The following is a 21,832-nucleotide window of genomic DNA, read 5'->3' on the forward strand; positions in this document are numbered from 1 at the left end:
GGCCATCCGTGATTGGAGGAGGTCCAGCGGGAGGGGCAACGACCACCCTCCCCCCGTGCGTGTCTGAGAACCCAGACAGAATAACCAGGGGAGCACCCTATTCCCCATCCACCCTTGTAGCGGCTGTCGGGCCGGCCGCTGTCGATTGGACGAGCTCACGGTGGGTGGAAGTAACCTCACCCCTGTACGTGACACGTTGCACATAGGAAATGGATGGCGATGGTGCAAGAATGAAGGATTGATTGATTGGTTGGGAGGAAGATTTAAAGATGTAAAAAACCTGACTATAAAAGAAACCTGCAGTGCACACATGAAATTAACCCATTCGACAGAAGTACGGGACCCTAACTATCAGGTCAGGCATGGGAGCATGTGCCAGAACTGCGCGTCGCTGCGTCCACTTTCCGCCGGTACTCCAGGGGCCTCCGTCTGGCCATCCCCCAGGCAGATGCCAGGCCCATCCTCATTTCCTTGAGATGATGGTCAACCTGCTACAACCACGAGGCACGTGGTCGGCCCACTGGCCTCCTGCACTCATGAGACTCCCTCGCTGAGAGAATCTGGTGAGCAGGATCAGAGTCAGGAAAACGAGCCACATGTCCATACAGCCGCAACTGACGCTCACGGACTATGCAGGTAACAAATCTCATCCGAGTCTCTATCAGCAACCGCTCGTTAGACACAAAATCCGACCAGCGATAGCCAAGGATTCTCCGAAGAGACCTGGTACCAAAGGAATTAAGTCTCCGTCTCAGATCCTTGGTCAGAGTCCAAGTCTTGCATCCATAGAGCAAGACTGGAAGTACCAAGGACCTGAAGTCTCGGACTTTCGTCCTCCCGCACAGGTACCGGCAGCGCCACACCTCATGATCCAGTGAATCCATGACTCCCCAGGCCAGACCCAGACGTCTATTGACCTCTGACTCACAGCCGGCAGAGACATGAATATCACTGCCAAGGTAAGTGAATCTCTCCACGACCTCAACATCCTCACCACAGACACAGACAGGACAGCAGCATCCAAGATGTCACCGAAAGCCTGGATCTTAGTTTTGACCCAAGAAACCCGTAATCCCAGCGGCTCCGACTCCTCATTCAGCACCTCGAGGGCTCCCAAAAGGATATCTAAAGTCTTCGCAAAGATGACTGCATCATCTGGAAAATCAAGGTCCGAGATCTTGACATTCCAAAACGATGCACCGCAGCTTGATCTCTCCAACATCCTCCCTAAAATCCAGTCCATACAAGTGCTGAAAAGTGTGGGGGCCAGTACACACCCCTGACAAACTCTAGTAACAACTGGAAATAAGTCAGAGATAGTACCACCACACTTCACAGCACTCTCAGTACCAGAGTAGAGTTCAGACATCAGATCGATCAGTTTTGGTGGCACCCCACGAAGACCAAAAATCCTCCAGAGGACATCCCGATTCACTGAATCAAATGCTTTACAGAGATCAACAAAGGCTGCAAGCAGCCCCTGCCGAAACTCTCGTCTGCTTTTTGTGAGGACACGGAGAGCAAGGATATGGTCAATCGGTGACCTCTTTGGTGTAAAGCCTGACTGCTCTGGACGCTGGTGCTCAAGCAGATGGTGGCGAACCCTATCAAGAATTATCCGAGCAAAGACCTTGCCCGGCACTGAGAGCAGCGTCACCCCTCGGTAGTTGTTGCAGTCTTGGCGATCACCCTTCCCTTTACAGAGAGGAACAACAAGGCCCCTCTTCCAATCAGTTGGGATGATGCCTGTGTTCCAGGCAGAGCACAAAACTGCATGCAACGACATGAGTGCAGCATTTCCACCAGCCTTGAGAAGTTCAGCATGGATGCCACAGATCCCTGGAGCTTTTCCCCGTTTCAACTGGTTCACCGCAGCCCGTGTTTCCACAAGCGAACGTGGACCACAGTTGATTCGAGGGTCAGCAACAGGGATTGTGACACCCTTGACGTCCAACTCGACAGCTGGGGGATCAGCCTGGTCCAACCGCTCAAAGTAACCGGCCCAGCGGGCCTTCACTTCAGACTCCTCTGTCAAGAGCCTACCACTCTCTCTCTCTGTCACTCTCTCTCTCTCTCTCACATACTTATCATACTTATCTATATACACATACTTATCGAAATAACTGAACTGCGGGGGCTCTGGCTGTTGTGTGCAAATGGCTTCCAGATTCGTAACAATATAACGAAGCCGATATAATTACTTTAAGCAAGCAAGGTTATGTTCCCTTCTCCATACATACACAAGAAAATGTGAAAGTTACAAAGAATTAAACTTATCTTTCTCTACTGTTTGGAGAATTATATTGAGTGAACCAAAAATTTAGGAATGTGCCAAAATTAACCAGCTTCAGTGAGCATTCACTGCAAGACCTTGCGCTCTGTCCCCCAGAGGGACTGTCTATCCATAGAGTCTGCCAGATCTGCGTCAATATTTTCAGATGTTTTGAGAAGTGCTTCACAGGGAATCAAAGCAAATCTGGTAAAAGACTAACGTTAAAAAAAGTTATAATGTTTGTGCGGACCCAGAACCGATGTACCACGTGAAGCATGCACAGACGAGCAGGCAACATGACGGATTATCTGCAATGTTTGTTTCACAGGTGATTAACTTTGCGATGTCTCGAGTGTTGTTCTGCATTAAGCTGCAACTCTTTAATGGATAAAGTCATTATTTGAACGAATTCATTTTATTTCATTAACTGCTATGGGTGCGGTGAAGACCGGCTTTAAAGTTAAAGGGATCCTTTATGGTATGCAGCGACAGGCTAGCCAACCGTTCCTTATCAACCATTTAATTGGAGTGCTTGCTTGAGTGCTTAATCCACTTGTTGAGCACCCTACAGTCGATAGCGGTACCGAGCTCCGTCACCCTGAGCGAGTGGCCCGTGCTCCGTCAACCTGAGCGAGTGGCCCGTGCTCCGTCAACCTGAGCGAGCGGCCCGTTCTCCGTCACCCTGAGTGAGCGGCCCGTGCTCCGTCACCCTGAGCGAGCGGCCCGTGCTCCGTCACCCAGAGCGAGCGGCCCGTGCTCCGTCACCCAGAGCGAGCGGCCCGTGCTCCGTCACCCAGAGCGAGCGGCCCGTGCTCCGTCACCCAGAGCGAGCGGCCCGTGCTCCGTCACCCAGAGCGAGCGGCCCGTGCTCCGTCACCCAGAGCGAGCGGCCCGTGCTCCGTCACCCTGAGCGAGCGGCCCGTGCTTCTCTTTAACTCTAAAACCATGAAATATAGTGGGCCCAAACTTTACATGCATACTAAGGAAACTCCATGGTGGTGCATGAATGAAAACTGGGTGTTTGGGTAACTTAAAACACCCCTTTTGAAGATAATTAGGGGGCACTCATCACAAAACAAAAGCAAAATAGGCCTTACCAAGATAGTGGTGTGACATCTTTGTCACCTCCCTGTCACATTGCTGGGTTCTTCAAATGCCATTTTGTTTGGCCTGCGCAAAATGCCTTGCCTTGGAACCTCTCATGATGAATTACCCTCACCAGAAGAGAGGATATTGCATTTGGGTCTGTTTATTACTTGCAAAATCGAAGATTTTTCAAGTATATTGGTCAGTCGATTTTCGTTATTCTCTCTGTTGGTTCGCCGAAATAGGTGACCCTTATTGTCAGTAATTCTGTCTGTTTGTTTGGATGTTTGTCATGAGCATAATTGGTAGTAAACGTGGGCCGATTTTGACCAAACTCGGGTGGTAGGTACATCTTATGACCTAGTGCTTTGGAAATTGTGATGGTTGCTTGGGACGCTTTGGTTCCCTAGCAACAGCCGAAAACCTTCAAAATCGGTACCGTTCACGCGAAATCAATTCCGAAAGCCATTATCCCATGTAGGCTTATGAAATTTGGCATGCATCATTTACAGGTGATTCTCTACCAAATATATTCCGTTTTTTGTGATATATAGAATAGTTTACCCGCAGCGCCCCCAACAAATGGGGTATGCCTGAAAATTGGCGAAAATTAAAGGTCCCCTAGCGACCAGGTGAGTGCATCGATCCGAATGAAACTTTGCAGGTTCATAGCACGCAATGAGTGCTACAACTTTGCCTCAGGACATATTGACCGATATTGCTTAGGTCAGGGGTCAAAGGTCAATTAGTGCAAAAATCGATAATATGCGAGAGCTGGAGGTGCCTTCGTGCCAAATGCTACTCTTCCTCGGACCTAGGGTTATGGTCAGATTATCATGAAAATTCACACTAATCATCTGGAATGCATTGTGCACAAACAATTGAGCCGGATTTTCGATTTATATCTTTGTTCACCCACAGCACCCCCTCAAACTTTGGGGATTTCCGATATCAAACCGCATTTTCGGTACTTTTCATTCAAATTGATACCGAGTAGTTATCAGTAGATGGAACTCGATGATATTTGGTATGCATAATCTTTAGTTGATTCTCTATCCGCTATTTGACATCCATTTTGTTCTATATGTTATAGTTTCCAAATGGCAACCCTCTCAACGTGGGTGTCCGAGGGCCTTTGAGCATTCCCGCTGAAAATTCAAAGTTCACTAGCTCCAAGATGGTTGAACCTAATCGAATGAATCTTTACATGCTTATAGACCGTAATGAGTACTACAACCTTGCTCATTTGCATAATAATCTATCTCGAGTAGGTCAGGAGTCAAAGGTCAATAAGTGCATTTTTCGGGCGAAATTACCATTCAAGGCACCCTTGCTCCGACACGGATTAACCGATACGAATGAAAGTTCATAGGTACATAGTACTCAATGAGTACTACAACTTTGCTTCAGGACATATTGACCTATCTCGGCTAGGTCAGGGGTCAAAGGTCAATGAGTGCATTTTTTGGGCAAAATGACCATTCAAAGCCCCCTTGCTCCTACACTGGTTAACCGATACGAATGAAAGTTCATAGGTACATAGTACTCAATGGGTACTACAACTTTGCTTCAGGACATATTGACCTATCTCGGCTAAGTCAGGGGTCAAAGGTCAATGAGTGCATTGTTCGGGCAAAATTACCATTCAAAGCCCCCTTCCTCATACACGGGTTAACCGATTTAATTGCAATTTCGTAAGTACTGGGTCAAAGGGTTAATCTAGTACTAGATTAACTCAGATCAGAGGTCAAAGGTCATCGGATGCTCGGTGACCCATGGCTGCCTACCGGCTTGTCTGTCTGTCTGCTTGTCGCCTACAGGTTACAATTTTAAACTGATCTTCACGAAACTTCACCACATGCTAGAGGTTGCCTATTGTTTCTGAGGTCAAAAGGTCAACAACTTAGGTGAGATTTCTAAAATCCTCAATTTTAATCCGATTGACTTGAAATTTGAAGAGGATTTGTATTTCAGGTCACCGAACTCAACCAGCCAATAATTTGAGGTCAAAATGGACCAAAAGGTCAACATAGGCCCAAGTTCAACAACTAAGGTGGTATTTCTAAAATCCTCAATTTTCATCTGATTTACTTTAAATTTGAAGAGGAGTTGCATATTTGGTCATTGAATTGAACCACAAATTAATTTTGAGGTCAAATTTGTTTTATGGATTTTGCAAGTATCGTGCTCTGCACGACGTCTTCTTGTTTGTTTGTCTGTCTGTCTGTTACTTGCAAAATCGAAGATTTTTCAAGTTTATTGGTCAGTCGATTTTGTTATTCTGTCTGTCAATCGTTTACAGGTCACAAATTAAAACCGATCTTCACGAAACTTCACCGAGTTGTTGAGGTTGTTTCACCTGAGAAGCATATTGATTTTGAGGTCAAAGGTCTCAGGTCATCTTGAGGTCAAATTTCCTCTGAAAAATCAATTTTCATCTGATTAATTTTTTTTCATCCGTCAATTTTCATCTGATTCAACCTTAAATTTAAGCAGCAATTGCATAGTGCATCACAGAATTTTGAAACCAACTATTTTTGAGGTCAAAAGGTCAACTGAAGGTCAAACTTCTAAGATGGTCAATTTTAATCCCAATGAAACAGACAATTTGATGTATCCATGGCAACCTTTGGAGGGGGGGGGGTGGATTTTGCAAGTATCGTGCTTTGCACGACGTCTTTTTCTTGTTCGTCCGCACAGAACCAGTGTTTTTCTCTGCAACCGCTTGGCGGATTGAGACAAAATTTTCACCATAGGAGCGACTACTCATGTATGTTTTATTGATAATTATGACGTCATAGGAAACGTGGTGTGGCAGCCATGTTGGAAAAAAGGAAAAACTTTGGACCTCTGTATTGAAAAACTCATTGGTTTTTGCGCTGCTTTGGGAGATGCAAAATATATTTTCAGTTGATCTGACTGATTCATAGTACCTTGCAACGATCTGACCCATAATTATTTGGATTGAGGAAGTGGAAGTCGGTCCAATGTGTTCTGCACTGTATTAAAGGAAATTAATGCACAATAAGATTACATACATGAACTTTACTCGTTTTTAATTGTACGTTTCCCATATCCAACTTGCCTATATGTATTTTCACCAATCCAGCAAGTATTGTACATTGTTCAGGAATGGTGTGAAAAATAATTACAAAAGTTTTCCAAAACCCAGCTCGATCCATAAAACAACATGCATTGTACAAACTGAACAACCGTTTGCAAAACTGAAATGTGGAGAAATCCATTTCATTCGTTTACGTTTCTTTTTGTACATAAATTATAATGAATGGAAATGTTTTATTCTATTTGTGAATCGCATCTTGTGGAAGTGTATCAATTTCTACTTGAGGAAGGCTTTGCATCAGAATAATGAGGTAGATAGATACGTTATCAGGATAGCACAGGTGACAGCGCCCATGCCTTTACATCATTGAACATTGTAAGGTTGGGGGCAAGAGAGGGGTAGGAGATGGCAGAGTGAATTAAAACTGCAATTCTCATGTCGGTGCCTGCAGGGAGTTTTGAAACATACCTTCTTTGGCACAGGGATGATGTAGAGCCGGCTGTCTCTCTCGTCTGCATTGAAGGTGTGAATGAGTCCCCAATATTTTTGAAAAGTCTGCAATCATGTACTGCAGCATGGATATGGCACAGACCTGTTGGGCCAAATGGCCTCTTCATGTGCTGTCATTTCCTTTGTATCAATTACCCCTCTCACAAGGGACATTGAACTAACTTGAGCAATGAATAATGCATATAAAAACAACAAAAAAAACCCCCTGTACCAAACTTTATTTACAGAGTATCGGTGCTCTCAAAGCAGTTTCTTGACAAGGGCTACACAGGGTTGTTTGCCATTGCCTTCCCAGCATTGTTTGTCCATGCTCTATTGACTATTCTCTTAATTGCTGAGCATCAAGGAAGGAAGCAGCATGTACCATTGCTTTTTAATAAAGTCTTTGGTATGATTTGGCCAGGATTTGAACCACTGACCTCCCAGATTCAAAGTGGACACTCTAACCATTATGCCATCCAGTCTGGTGGTGTATAACAAGGAATGGATAAATAACTTGACAGCAATCGCAATGCAGGAAAAGCTATTAAAGTGCCAGGGATGTAAAGAGGGATGCAGCATAAACATCCTCCTCCTATTCATGCCTTAAATTAGTGTTCATAATTTATGTTGCCTGGAATAAATTAAATCTATATTGAGTCGTAAAAACAGGTTTTATACTGCCATTGCCAGGCATACATCATATCGATGGTGTCATCCTTGATTGCTGACAGTCAATTGGATTTGATGGCAAAGAGAAAGGTAAAATGTGGTAGAGGAAGATCATCATTTGACTAGTCTCAAGTAAATGTCGTCAGCAACTGCGTTTGTGCCAGGGCCACAAAGCAAGTCCAAGTGCCACCACTTTGTCCTCAGCCTCCCAAGCGTACACGGATTGCACATCAAGATGCCCTTCCTTGGTGAGACGTCCAAGAATCACAAACTGTGAGCCCGGATAGGGGCGGGCGAGGCGTGCAGCACATGGGGCATGCTGGCGCACCCAAGCAGAGATGGCAGAGCGCATTGATGTGTGATGAGTCTCAGCAATGATGACACGTGGCACAGCAGGTGTTAAGCGGATCAGACGGACTGGAAGGACTGGGGGTGTGTGGAAGAGGTCAAACGTTAGTGACTGTTATTTTATCATCAGCATCTCAGGGTCATCTATTTATTATGCATGCATAGGTCAGAGGTCAAAAATTCTGCCATGTTTGCATATGCAATACAAGATGACCCCTTAATTCTGCTCCTGCAATGCTACTCCAGATTACACAGGAATGGACTCAGCCTCCCGAACGGGTGATGTGAGACTGCTGGAGATGAACTCCCAGGACGTCGAGCGGAGGCGTCCTGCGTACGTGCGGCATGATTATGTTTTTGTTATTTTTAAAATCAGTTTCACCACGCGGTTGTTTCAGTGTGTACGTACAGTTTTACAAGGGATTTCATAACAGTGGAGGCTAAGATCACTGCTCAAAATACACAGCAAATGGTTTTAAAAGCGACATGGTTAATAAATAATGGGGATGGAGATATGTGAAGGGAAAATGAGAATTGAAAAAAATAGAGACTAATCAAACGGCATGCTTAACAGGAGGGTAACAATTTCCCGGTTATTATTAGCGCTAATCTCATCACAGCAGACTCAGTCGGGAACACAAGACACGCAAGAGAAGGGACAAAAGTGTGAGTGTGTGTGCGAGTCTTCCTTGTGAAGCGCCAGGAAGCAATGGCGCAAGCTGAACTGGAGACGTCAACGTGCGGCACTGCTTTAGACCCCTCTCTCAGTCTTGCATCACCCTTGGGACTCTGTGGCTCTAGTGAGGCTTTTGCAGCCAGCTGTGTACTTCTGTGGGTGGCAAGGTGTACTAGCTGTGTGTGCTGTGTAACTCGCTCTCACGATGGATGGGCATCTCAGGCTAACTGCGTGTGGCTAGCTCTCTGCTGTCCGGGTCTGTGAGTCCGCAGGACACTGCCTTTTATCGGCATCACCTAAGCCCCCTCGCTGCATGGGTCTTGAGGATGCACTCTCACAACAGAGAGGTTGCACCTGTGGAGGCAGTCATTTATGAAACCCATGCGAGAGGCTTCAACGAGCACATGTGGAGATGGCCATGTTCTAGTGGCATGTGTGTGCGAGGTGAGAAACGACGATTTAAGGAAAAAAAAACAGATGGAAGATGAGAGACGAGGCAAATATGAAGTTGAACTTACAGGGAGGCTAAGTAAACATTTAATTCTGATCGATGCTATTTTGGGGTTTACAAACACTTGTGCTGACACTCATTAAGATAAAACAGAAAAATAATTAATGCTCAGTAGCCACAAGGTTATTTTTGTAACAATACAAATGCAGTACCATCCCATCAATCCCTTAATTTTCAGCATGAATCCTTTGTTAAATGTTAGCAAAATTAAGCTTCACTCAATGGTAACTGAGAGGTATGACTCACTCATCGCGCCTCGTGAGCATCTAAACTGCAGTGGAGTCTGAGTCCTGCCAAAGGCTGTTTTCCCATTTAACACTGAGTAGGAGCATGACCTTCTGTCGTGGCCAAATATATTGGCACCCATGCACTTTTTTTTCAAATAAAGCACCATTTCTTCCAGAAAAATTGTTGAAATAAAAAAATCTTTCGGTATCCACGTGTGTATTTCTTTGGTTTGCAGTGGAACAAAACAAAAAAAGTTACTAAATCTTAGCTTATTCCACACAGAAATCCTAAAATAGCCCGGACAATGTTATTGGCACCTTTTAGAAGTTGTTGGAAATAATTCGATTTCAAGCAGGTGATTCTCCTTTACTTTGGAATTGAACTCACCTGTGGTGAGTTACAGGTGCCTGCAATAGAAAACTCACATTCAACTAGTTTGAATGGAGAAAAGGAGTCATTCTGCTGTTTTGCGTCACTGTGTGTACAGTAAAGAGTATGGAGAAAAGAAAGAAAACCAGAGAATTGTCTGAGGAGGTCAGACACAAGATTGTAGCCAAGCACGGACAATCTCAAAACTACAAGTCCATCTCCAGAGACCTTGATGTTCCTGTGTCCACAATACGCAATGTTATCAGGAAGTTTAAGGCCCATGGCACTGGAGCCACTGAGGCCAACCTCCCTGGACGTGGCCGCAAGAGAAAACTTGATCGAAGATTGCAGCGAAGGATTATTTGAATGGTGGAGAAAGCACCTCCATCAACTCCCAAACAGATTCAAGCTGACCTTCAGACCAAAGGTGCGACGGTTTCAACTCGCACCATCTGTCGCCAACTCAATGAAAGGGGGTTCTATGGTAGGAGACCCAGGAGGACCCCACTGCTGAGAGAGAGAGAGACAGAGACTGACTGACTGGAGTTTTCCAAAACATACCTGAACAAGTGCAAATCCTTCTGGAAGAATGTCCTGTGGACAGATGAGACCAAATAAGAGCTTTTTGGTAAAGTATATCATCTCCAAGTTTACAGAAAACAAAATGAAACCTTCAAAGAAAACACCTTCCCTCCAGTCAAACATGGAGGAGGTTCAGTGATGTTTTGGGGTTTCTGTGCTGCCTCTGGCACCGGGTACCATGAATGTGTGTATGGCATCATGAAATCAGGAGATTACCAAGGCATTTTGGAGCACAATGTTCAACCCAGTATCAGAAAGCTGGGTCTCTGTTGAAGGTCATGGGTATTGCAGCAGGACAATGACCCCAACACACACTTCAAAAAGCACCCAGGAATGGTTCAAGACAAAATGCTGGACTGTTCTGAAGTGTTCCCATCGAAGTCCCATTGAACACCTGTGGGGGTGATCTGAAAACAGCAGTTGGGAGAAGGCACCCTTCAATCTGGGAGAACTGGAGCAGTTTGTACAAGAAGAGTGGGTCAAACTACCAGTAGAGAGGTGTAGGAAGCTCATTCATGGCTATAGGAAGTGCTTCACTGCAGGTATTTTGTCGAAAGGCTGTTATCCCAAATATTAAGTCGAGGGTGTCAATAATTTTGTTAATGCCATTTATTTTTATTTTCTGATTTTAAATGATATATGAAGCTCTGAATCAAAAACAAAGGTTCTGTAATATTAACAGTGAAATCAAGAATTGTGAAGACCAAATACTTTTATCAGTTTCAACTTATTTTTTTTATAGAAAATTGTGAGTTATTTGAAAAAAAATGAAGGGTGCCAATATTTTTGTCCACAACTATATCTCTGCATTCTAACCACTGCACACGAGGCCCTGTCCCCTTCAGCCTGTCTTGATCAACGTGCCAGAAAATCTTCACACTTGACACAGTTTGTGCTCACAAGCTCAAGCATTCTTCCTTGCCATTCCAATTTAAGCATGTTTTCCTTCTCATTCCTCAAATAATATTGAATTTCCCACTTTTTGAAAAGGAGGATTTACACAATCACACTCTCTTGTGTAACATTGAGGCTGTTGGTTGCATCATTGTTTGGAGACACAGCTGTACCACTGATGCAGTGCCCCTTTTTCCAATACACTGGTACTCATTTTGCTGACCTCAGAAGGATGACAGGCTGAGTCAACTTCACCTGATATTAATTCAGTGCATGACAGGGCTTGAACTCAGGACCCCAAGATCCCCAGGATCCCAAGCTCACCACCCTTACTGCTAAGCCAACGCCAGGCTTCGGAAGGATTTGTAAAGTCATTAATGATACATGATGTTTGGTCTTGTGATGGCAATTTGTGTAATGAGCTACAAAACCTTAAATGATATAATAGATGTCCACTAGCAGGATTTGGCTGGTTTGTGCCAATTCCTTAAACTTACCCACTCATGAGAATGACTGCATGAACTCCTTTGAAAAGGTTGCCTTTGCAAACTTTCCTGTGCCAAATGTTTTTTGAGTTCACCACTCTGGTTGTGTATTTTATTTCAATGACCACACATCGTTTTGTTTACATGGTATCGGTCAGCATGAACATCTCAGAGCATTTGGCTATGGTAGCCATATTAACTTCCTGTTGAAATAATAGCACATAATACGGCCAATACTCGTTATCGCCACGGGCTTGCAATATGCTTGTTTATCTATGGTGTGTCATAAGAGTGCAAGGGTTTTCAAAATACCTTGTAAATTCTGCTTCGTCCAGTTACATTACATTATACATCCGCAGGCCTGGAAGCCCTTCCGTGCAACCAAAGTTGATGTGAATGTCATTTGTCTCTGCTTTTGGATAATATTTTACAAAACATGACTGTGAGGTTGATTCACTCGAACCATCAATTGTCCTCACTAAAAGTAGTTTTGAACTATTGTAAGTGCACTTTGTATCCAAGAAATAGGTGAGCATGACAGTATAATCCTTGCAATATTGCATGAGGGCTGGCAGGATTGCGGAGAGGTATGTACATTAGCCTCTAAGCCGGCTATCCTGGGTTTTAATCGCGATCCGGCTATAAACTTTTATACGAGCCTTGCCATTGTATGTATATATATATATATATATATATATATATATATATATATATATATATATATATATATATATATATATATATAATATATTGTTGTGGTTACCAAATTCGCAAACCACCATTCAGGTCCCTTAGGTGAGGTATCTCGGTAAGTACATGTGTAGTTAGGCCCAAACCCGTTGTCTAGTGGGAATACATGTCATTTATGCGTGCTGCGACTCTTCAGGATAGCCGTTTTTCTTGTGCTATCTTTATTTTGGACCAACCGCCATGATTACCACCACAACCACAACATCAACCACCAACCACAACGCCGCTTCACCACAACCGCCACGACCTTCCCGTCACACCTCACAACCGTCGCATCGCCACCGTTCTTGCCCCGCTGTGGGTACCGGTGTTGGACTCGTGCAGGGCGCGCGCCGAACAGCGTGTACAAAATCACGGATTTTGTGCTTCAAAAACGGATCAAAAACGACACACGCCCACTTTTTGCCGTCCAATCGGTGAGCGAGGGGCGAATTGGCCCCGCCCCCAGGGCGATCGATATATGCAAATTTATGGATCAAAAAGCCTTCACGCCCACTTTTTCTCGGGCCAATGGGGAGCGAGGTGAAAGGTCGAAGGGAGGGGGTCAAAGATGAGAGGGCGAAGCTACGGGGCTGATAAAAGGACCGTGTTCGTCAGTCCAGTAGAGTCGAGAGTCGAGAGGCGGAGAGTAGGAGAGTAGGAGAGTCGGAAACAGAGAGTCAAGACTTCGCGGGCGGTGGAGTTGGCAAGAAGGAGCTGGTCGTCGTGTGCGTTGGAGTCGGAACGGAGGGGACGGAGCTGTGGAAAGGCAGCGACACCAGACGAGGGGGTGCTCGCGTCGGGAGCTGCACCCCAGGGAGGCCGACAGCGCGACCTGGCCGAGGTGGAGACGCTCGTCGCGGGATAATAAAAATCCTCTATACCCCGAGCATCAGCAACCCCCTCCTGTTTCCCCCCGCGCTGAGATAGTGCGACCAAGGGGGCCCCTTTCCCACCCCCTACCAGACACTGTCCGCGAGGCCCGCGGAGTTGAGGCGCCATCGCCGCTCCGCGTCTCATCACCAGACGGGTAGGCGCGACCCGGTCTCGGCCTCAGGCCCGCCTCATCCTTGAGGGTATTCTTTTCCTTGGTTTTGGGTATGTGTTGTCGGCGCCGTCTGTGAAGTAGAATTGTATAAGTGTTGCCGTGTGCTCCGTAGTCGGTATTAGCTCTGCATTGTGTTTTCGCTTTTACATTTGCTTTTTGTGTAAATTACATTGTGTCTTTTCTGTGTGCATTTGGTGGAATTGTATATGTGTGCTCCCGTGTTCCGCGAATAAATGTGCTTTGTGTTGAACTGTTTCCCGCTTCGCTTCGTCTTTTCCTCTATTGAATCCCCATCTTGCTTCACGTAAAGGGTTGGTAGTGGGCTGAATACGCCCGATAATTAATCGAACCGTCGAGGTCGACGATAACACCGCTCGGTTATTCTGATAGTACGGAACGGGTCGCTTAAGTGGCCCATGTCCGAAGTCGACCTGCGGCGAGGTGCGATCGCCCGGTCTACCCTCCGCGTGGGTACTTAGGTAGGTCGAATTTGGCGAGCAACCCTATCCCACGCGGGGGCTGATTGGCTCGATCGCGGTGAGACCGAAAGGTCCACCCGTGACTGGTTCCCGGCGTTAGTCCGAGAGGGTCACGACTGGATTGTCCGTCCGGTGGGCGACGTGCCGCGATTCGAGTTGCGTGGCCGTCAGCACGCCGGCGGGCGCGAATACCGCAACACTGGTGTCAGGAGTGGGATACAAATTCATCGCCCTCCTCGCGGCACTGGTATTGGAGAGCGGGACAACGGGCTCTCCTGTCTCCGGCTAAATTCACGGGAATCGGTCCAGGGGTGAGAGAAGCGACCCCCGATTCCCTCCAAATTACGAGCGAGCAAATTAACCCTTTAAGAGAAGCAAGATGGCGTCTCAAGGCGAGCGGGAGCCGGGGGTATAAGAAATGGATGTAGAATGTGTAGAGTCCATGGTCCAGGATGTAATCCCCGTGCAGGAAATGTTGATTGTGCAGGAACACGGACTCGCCCAACTGAACCCAGAGCCCGAAATGGGTGCGGCAGCGGCCGCGGGGTATGACACCTCCCCCCCCCTCTCCACCAAAACCCGCCGACCCTTGCCGAAACGGCTCACCCAAGCGCACCCGACATGGCCCAGCTATGCGCCATGCTGGCGGCAATGACAGCGAGAATGGATGCGAATACACAACAAATAATCGAAAAGATGGATGCAAACACAACTGAATTTATAAACGAAATGAAAGGCATGAACAAGCAAATGAAGGAAGAAACGAAAAAGCTGCGGGGTGAGACGCAGAACATGGGCTGATGCCTGCAGGCGGGCATGAAGGCCGTGACAAAGGAAATAATAATAGTTGAGACAAGGGAGGTAAAGGGTGAAGAGGTGACCGAGTTGGCAGAGACACGGGAGACAGAAAAAATAGAGGAGAGACAACACGATGAAGACGGGGTAAGTGACGCACACACACAGGTAGTGGAGGACAATGGGGTTGAGCTCGCGGAGCGTGTCGAGACCCAGTGCGAGCACCTGGATGGCCTCCTCCAGGAACGAGGGGAGGGAGTCTGCCCCCTTGAGGCGAGTCACGACCAGGTGAGTTCGGTCGTGTTTTGCGAGGTTGAGGGGACGGGTGCTGTGGACGGGTGCACGGAGAGCTTGGGGGGTATAGAGGCCCCGGAGACCCTTGTGGGGACACAAATCCCCAGTGTGGTTGTCCCTGTGTGTGTGGTGCAAGGTGTGAGTGCGTCCCCGTGTGTGGAAGCGACCCCGTGTGTGAGTGGTGTGGTGGCGATGGTGCCGGAGTACGTGCTTCCCAGCACGCCGTGTGTGGATGAGGCACGGAGTGTGGATGAGGAACCGCGGTTGAGTGCCCCCGCGTGTGTGGATGAGGCACCGCGGTTGAGTGCCCCCGCGTGTATAAGTGAGGCACGGTGTGTGGATGAGGCACAGCGGTTGAGTGCCCCCGCGTGTGTGAGTGAGGCACGAGTGAATGGAGCACCACGTGTGAGTGGTATGGGTTATGCAAGGGAGACCGTGTGTGTGAGAGAGCGGTATGTGAGGGAGATGTCGGTTGGCATGCGGGAGCACGCAGCCGCGTCTCCCGGTGTGAATGTGATGGAGTGGACTGTGTGCGTCGTAACACGCAGGTGTGCGTGGGTTGAATGGCGACGACGGCGACATGGGAGGAACGAAAGCTGAGTAGCGGCTGTAGTTGTTTCGGGGACCGTGCCGGGTTCACCCAGCAGTGAGCACGCGGTCCGTGCTGTGCAACGCACGAGACCACCACGTGCTCGCTTGCGAGAGTGAAGTCCCGGTCCGGAAACGCACGCGGTGGATTTGCCGATCCCGCGGACGGACAAAGTTTAGGCAGGATAATGGATTTGGACCGGACGGGTTCTCCACGCGATCGTGTGTGTTAAGCTCCAACGGGCAAAGCACATGTGTTCGCGTGGGGAACCCCTCGAGACGTGGGGCTTGTGTTTTTTTTATGCGCACGGTGACGTCATGGCTGCACGTGGGGTTGGAATCCGGCAGGAGGGGTATCTCGGCCGGATGGTACCGTCCAAGGAGGGACGAGGTACACGTGCAGCTGCATGACGTCACGGGCAGGTGCGAAGTGCGCGAGTTGCCGCGCAGGTGCTGCGCATGAAAAAAAAAAAGAAAAAAAAAAAAAAGCAAGCCTCACTTTCGGGTGCACAGGATTCCTGGGCAAGGGGTGGAAGACCCCCTTCCCCTGGGCACAGGATGGAAACTAGTTAGGGGGAAGGGTTAGCTTAGTTAGACCAACTTCATGGGGCAGGGGTAAGTCCTCATGGAGTCCGTGGAATGGATTAGGTAGAGGGATTTAGTGAGCTTTAGGTTGGGAAATAAAATGAATTTTTGAGTTATGAGGACATGGACAGACTTGTGAATGTGTAGAGGGGACGTAGTTTAGCTACGTAGTGTTAAAAGGAACGTGCTATAGTGTAAGGGACGACGTGGGAGCACGAGTTAGTTAGGGGATGCAGTTAGGAGGATGGCAGAGTTCAGCGGTGTGTGTGTTGAAGAGTTGGTGAGTTGTGAGGCATGTGCTTGGTGAGTGAGTGAGGCCAGCGGGTCTGGGTGTATGGAGTGAATGGGGAATGCATGGTGCGATGAGTGATTGGGGGGAGGAGTGACTCCCGCCCAAAGTACCCCGGGGTCAGTATAAAGTGAGTTAGGGGGTTAGTCAAATTGAAAAATGGAGGTCGTTTTGTTGTTGGTGGGAAAGTAGGCTCGAGACCCATTTGGAGGGGTGCAGGAGCCCTGTTGACGGGCTTGGGAGCGTGGCTGCGAAAGGTGAGTATCGCTGAGTGGGTACCCCGGGCACCAGGCTAGTCGGCCGCGGTAGGCCAAGGGCCCATGGGGGGCCGGGATAGAGTAGTGGGCACGGGTGCGCCTGCTTGGTGCGGGGGCCCGGGGCGCCATTAGCCGCATGGGCAGTGTTGTGGGCACAGGTGACCCTCGGAAAGGGGCCCGGGAGGCCGGCCTGCCACGTGTGCGTTTCAGGGGAGGTGCCATGGGGGGGCACTCCCCGGTGTTAGGGAGCTGGTAGGCTCGGAGGCAGTGTAGTGCCCGGGGGTGCCATAGCGGGAGATTCGGCAGAGGGTCGTGCCTGCCAAAGGGAGCCACATGTCCCAGCCAGGAGACCGTGTGAGGGCACGGAGAGAAAATTGGGGGGCGAGGCCCGAAATTGTGAGGACACCAACACAGGCGACGGGAATCTGGGTTTATAGAACCAATAGTTTAAGCGAGAGGCGCTTGTTGAAAGCCCCGGGGTAGTTCAACAGTTAAATGGATAGGGTAGAATAGGAAGTGTACCCCTCCGCACCATCCATCCCCTCGCTCTCGTTGTGGGCCGCTGGACCCACTTTGGGTTAAGATCGCCGAACTCTGGGGAGGCCATTCTGAGGCTTCGTTGGGCCTCGACACAGGACGTTAGCTCTCCCTTATTCCCCTCCGGGAAGGGAACGTAGGGGTTGGGAGTAGGCTAGGTGACAGGATAGGTTAGCCGAACAAGGACGATAAAGGGGGTTAGGGGACGATTTATAGTGGGGAAGTAAAAATAAAAACAACAAAAAAATAAGTTGGGGCTAAATTGGGGTTTGACAAATTAAGGGAGTGGGTATGTACAGTGACAGGCAAAGGCGATAGGTGGGAGGGAGACAGGTAGGTAGGTCCGAGCCCGCCTTCCCAGTGGCCAGCACCACCGCACTCCCTCCACCAACCTCCACTGAACGGCAAAGGCTGGCCAGCTTCATCTGCTGGCTGTGTTACTGCAAGGCCTGTGCCGGCCCACTTCATCTGCCGGCTGGCTGTTTTTCCTCAAGGCCTGTGCCGGCCCACTTCATCGGCAGCTGTTGTGTTGCTGCAAGGCCTGTGCCGGCCGGATCATCTGCAGCTGTGGTACTTCAAGGCCTGTGCCGGCCAGTTCATCTGCCGGCTGTGTTTGCCTGCAGCGGCCTTCTTCTGTGGGCTGTGTTTGCCTGCTGCCTTTGCCATGCCATGCCCACTGCCCACGTTCACCAGCCCCGTTCAATTTTTGCTTTGCCCCCCCCCCCTGTTCGTTTCCATGTGCGCCAGGATCAGAAAGCAACAGTTTGCAAGCTGCCAGAACTGCCCTGTTGGCAGCTACAACACGGGCCTGCAGTGGCGGCCCGTGCACCGTGTTTGCGTCCATCCATTCATCCATCCATTCGTTGTGTTCATTGCGTGTGCCACGTGAGCTGGCACGGAGACTGCGTTTGTGCAGCCCATGCACCGTTGTGGTTCACTGCATTCGGTCCATCCATTCATCCATCCATTCGTTGTGTTCATTGCGTGTGCCACTTGAGCTGGCACGGAGACTGCGTTTGTGCAGCCCATGCACCGTTGTGGTTCACTGCGTTCAGTTCAAAAGGGAAGGCCTTGGACTGCGTGTGAGCAGCCAGCCACGTTCCCTGTCACCTGCATTGTTTTGAGCCAGAGACTGCATGCGGGCAGCCTGGCTCCCTGCTAACTGCTTTCTTTTTGCAGAGTTCAATGATCCTGGGCCATGGTTTAGTGTAAAATTTGTAAGTTAAGGTTAAGATGTACTGTAAATATGAGTGTGCCCCCGGCATGTCTGTCTAGCGCCGGCAATTTTATTTAAGTCGTCCGTGTGGGTGAGTTTGTTTCGATAGTTACGCAGCCCTCAGGTTATTTATTTTGGGGACACGAATACCATGAATGTCGCACTCAGGGATCCGTAGGTAAAATGTACTAGGGGAAAACTACACATGATGGCACACGAAAATTTGACGACTCGGGACGAGTCTGTAAAAAGGGGAGGGGGTAGTGTTGTGGTTACCAAATTCGCAAACCACCATTCAGGTCCCTTAGGTGAGGTATCTCGGTAAGTACATGTGTAGTTAGGCCCAAACCCGTTGTCTAGTGGGAATACATGTCATTTATGCGTGCTGCGACTCTTCAGGATAGCCGTTTTTCTTTTGCTATCTTTATTTTGGACCAACCGCCATGATTACCACCACAACCACAACATCAACCACCAACCACAACGCCGCTTCACCACAACCGCCACGACCTTCCCGTCACACCTCGCAACCGTCGCATCGCCACCGTTCTTGCCCCGCTGTGGGTACCGGTGTTGGACTCGTGCAGGGCGCGCGCCGAACAGCGTGTACAAAATCACGGATTTTGTGCTTCAAAAACGGATCAAAAACGACACACGCCCACTTTTTGCCGTCCAATCGGTGAGCGAGGGGCGAATTGGCCCCGCCCCCAGGGCGATCGATATATGCAAATTTATGGATCAAAAAGCCTTCACGCCCACTTTTTCTCGGGCCAATGGGGAGCGAGGTGAAAGGTCGAAGGGAGGGGGTCAAAGATGAGAGGGCGAAGCTACGGGGATAATAAAAGGACCGTGTTCGTCAGTCCAGTAGAGTCGAGAGTCGAGAGGCGGAGAGTAGGAGAGTAGGAGAGTCGGAAACAGAGAGTCAAGACTTCGCGGGCGGTGGAGTTGGCAAGAAGGAGCTGGTCGTCGTGTGCGTTGGAGTCGGAACGGAGGGGACGGAGCTGTGGAAAGGCAGCGACACCAGACGAGGGGGTGCTCGCGTCGGGAGCTGCACCCCAGGGAGGCCGACAGCGCGACCTGGCCGAGGTGGAGACGCTCGTCGCGGGATAATAAAAATCCTCTATACCCCGAGCATCAGCAACCCCCTCCTGTTTCCCCCCGCGCTGAGATAGTGCGACCAAGGGGGCCCCTTTCCCACCCCCTACCAGACACTGTCCGCGAGGCCCGCGGAGTTGAGGCGCCATCGCCGCTCTGCGTCTCATCACCAGACGGGTAGGCGCGACCCGGTCTCGGCCTCAGGCCCGCCTCATCCTTGAGGGTATTCTTTTCCTTGGTTTTGGGTATGTGTTGTCGGCGCCGTCTGTGAAGTAGAATTGTATAAGTGTTGCCGTGTGCTCGGTAGTCGGTATTAGCTCTGCATTGTGTTTTCGCTTTTACATTTGCTTTTTGTGTAAATTACATTGTGTCTTTTCTGTGTGCATTTGGTGGAATTGTATATGTGTGCTCCCGTGTGCCGCGAATAAATGTGCTTTGTGTTGAACTGTTTCCCGCTTCGCTTCGTCTTTTCCTCTATTGAATCCCCATCTTGCTTCACGTAAAGGGTTGGTAGTGGGCTGAATACGCCCGATAATTAATCGAACCGTCGAGGTCGACGATAACACCGCTCGGTTATTCTGATAGTACGGAACGGGTCGCTTAAGTGGCCCGTGTCCGAAGTCGACCTGCGGCGAGGTGCGATCGCCCGGTCTACCCTCCGCGTGGTAGTCTACTTAGGTAGGTCGAATTTGGCGAGCAACCCTATCCCACGCGGGGGCTGATTGGCTCGATCGCGGTGAGACCGAAAGGTCCACCCGTGACTGGTTCCCGGCGTTAGTCCGAGAGGGTCACGACTGGATTGTCCGTCCGGTGGGCGACGTGCCGCGATTCGAGTTGCGTGGCCGTCAGCACGCCGGCGGGCGCGAATACCGCAACAATATATATACTCATCCCGTTGCTTCAAAGGCAGTGATTCATCAATATGTATGCCGTCCCTTGGATGGACGTTAAACTGGACGTCCCATCTGCCCCCATTAGTTTGTGGACGTTAAAGACCCCTTCGCAAAATGTAGGCGAGCTATCACCATCACCCTGAAAAAATTACAAATACCTGCCCTAACTACTGTTGGAAAGGCCCCTATTAGTTTGTGTGGGAATAAACTCGCACACACTCTTCAATCCCATTCTTTCCTCCAGGCCTTCAAAACAGCTGTTCCCCACCACCTATCTTCCCCCATCCAAAACCTCGATCTTTTCTACCCCCGTTAACCCACCCCAAACTCACCTCCTTCAAATTACCTGCTTTCCTTCCTGAAAGTCTCTGTAGTGTCCATCTTCTGTACCCCGTGTTCCCCGCCTCATCCCTCTCCCTTCCACATCTCCTAATGTCTCTGTTCCACACTGTTTTGTCCTTCCCTCTCCTGCCCCTCTTGTCTCATGACCCCCCTTGCTGTGCGTTGTGTGTTAGCCCTCATGGAAGCCCCGACAAGGTGTACAAAAAAAAAGGCAACAGCAAACCACCCAGCATAACATTTGCCCAGGAACTGCTTCATCAGCATCAATGCTTCATCAATAACATGGTGCTTTTGATGGATTTTTGCTTACAGCCTTTCATATAAAAATAATCAATTCCTACGCAATGCACACAGCAATAAGATGTTAGCCTCAGAGTTTAGGGAATACGAATTGCAGATGCAGAGCTTAATTTGCCTCCTCTTTAGTTATGGAACCAGGGATAGCGTGAACCTGCGAGTGGAAATGTAATAATAGGCCTTGTGGAGTTCTCTCACCAATATCATGGCCACAGAATGTCTGCATCAGGGCTCCGATGGAAGATGCTTGCCTCGCTCTACAGTAGTGACAATTATGCATCACAACATCTGCAGAAACAAAAAGGAACAATGGAGAAATATTTCCTCCATTAGAACATGTATTGAGACTTTCCATCCACTGACACTTTTCAAAGTCACTGATTTTAGTCGAAGATGGGGTTGGGGTTCAGGAGTTGGATGGAAGAAGGTGTTTGGGGCAGTGAATATGCCAGACTGATTTAAAATGTAAACAGTGATGTCAAATGGCATGAGATGGTCAATGGAAAGTAAAGGACAAAATCATTAATTTCAGCTATATTATGGCAAAAGGTTGTAGTGAACACAAAAATGGGAAATACGTATTGATAAATGAGCCCTGCAAAATCAAAACAAAAGGAACAGCTCTTTTGAAAACCTGGAGGGAAGAGTGAGATTGAAGAGGATGTGGTAGTTGATTCCACAGGTGGGGAAAAAGAGGAATTAATGAGTGGGG

The 21,832-nt window shown here is 48.7% G+C and overlaps 1 protein-coding gene and 1 long non-coding RNA gene across 3 annotated transcripts in view; one reads left to right on the forward strand and one right to left on the reverse strand.

The window, feature by feature from the left end:
* Window positions 1-21,832, forward strand: part of LOC147032651 (uncharacterized) — a 134,165-nt gene that overhangs the window by 3,757 nt on the left and 108,576 nt on the right. The window lies entirely within an intron of this gene.
* LOC147032652 (secreted frizzled-related protein 5-like) overlaps window positions 6,155-21,832 on the reverse strand; it is a 45,587-nt gene continuing 29,909 nt past the window's right edge. The window contains exons 3-4 of the mRNA XM_085870448.1: window positions 21,319-21,408; window positions 6,155-8,009 (exon numbers count right to left, since the gene is read on the reverse strand). Of these exons, the coding sequence (XP_085726574.1) occupies window positions 7,726-8,009; window positions 21,319-21,408 (374 nt within the window). The 3' untranslated portion in view covers window positions 6,155-7,725. The remainder of the gene's footprint in view (window positions 8,010-21,318; window positions 21,409-21,832) is intronic.

Source organism: Eptatretus burgeri, chromosome 2, assembly GCF_056783735.1.
Source record: "Eptatretus burgeri isolate ZD-2024b chromosome 2, Ebu_testis_v1, whole genome shotgun sequence".
Taxonomy (NCBI): domain Eukaryota; kingdom Metazoa; phylum Chordata; class Myxini; order Myxiniformes; family Myxinidae; genus Eptatretus; species Eptatretus burgeri.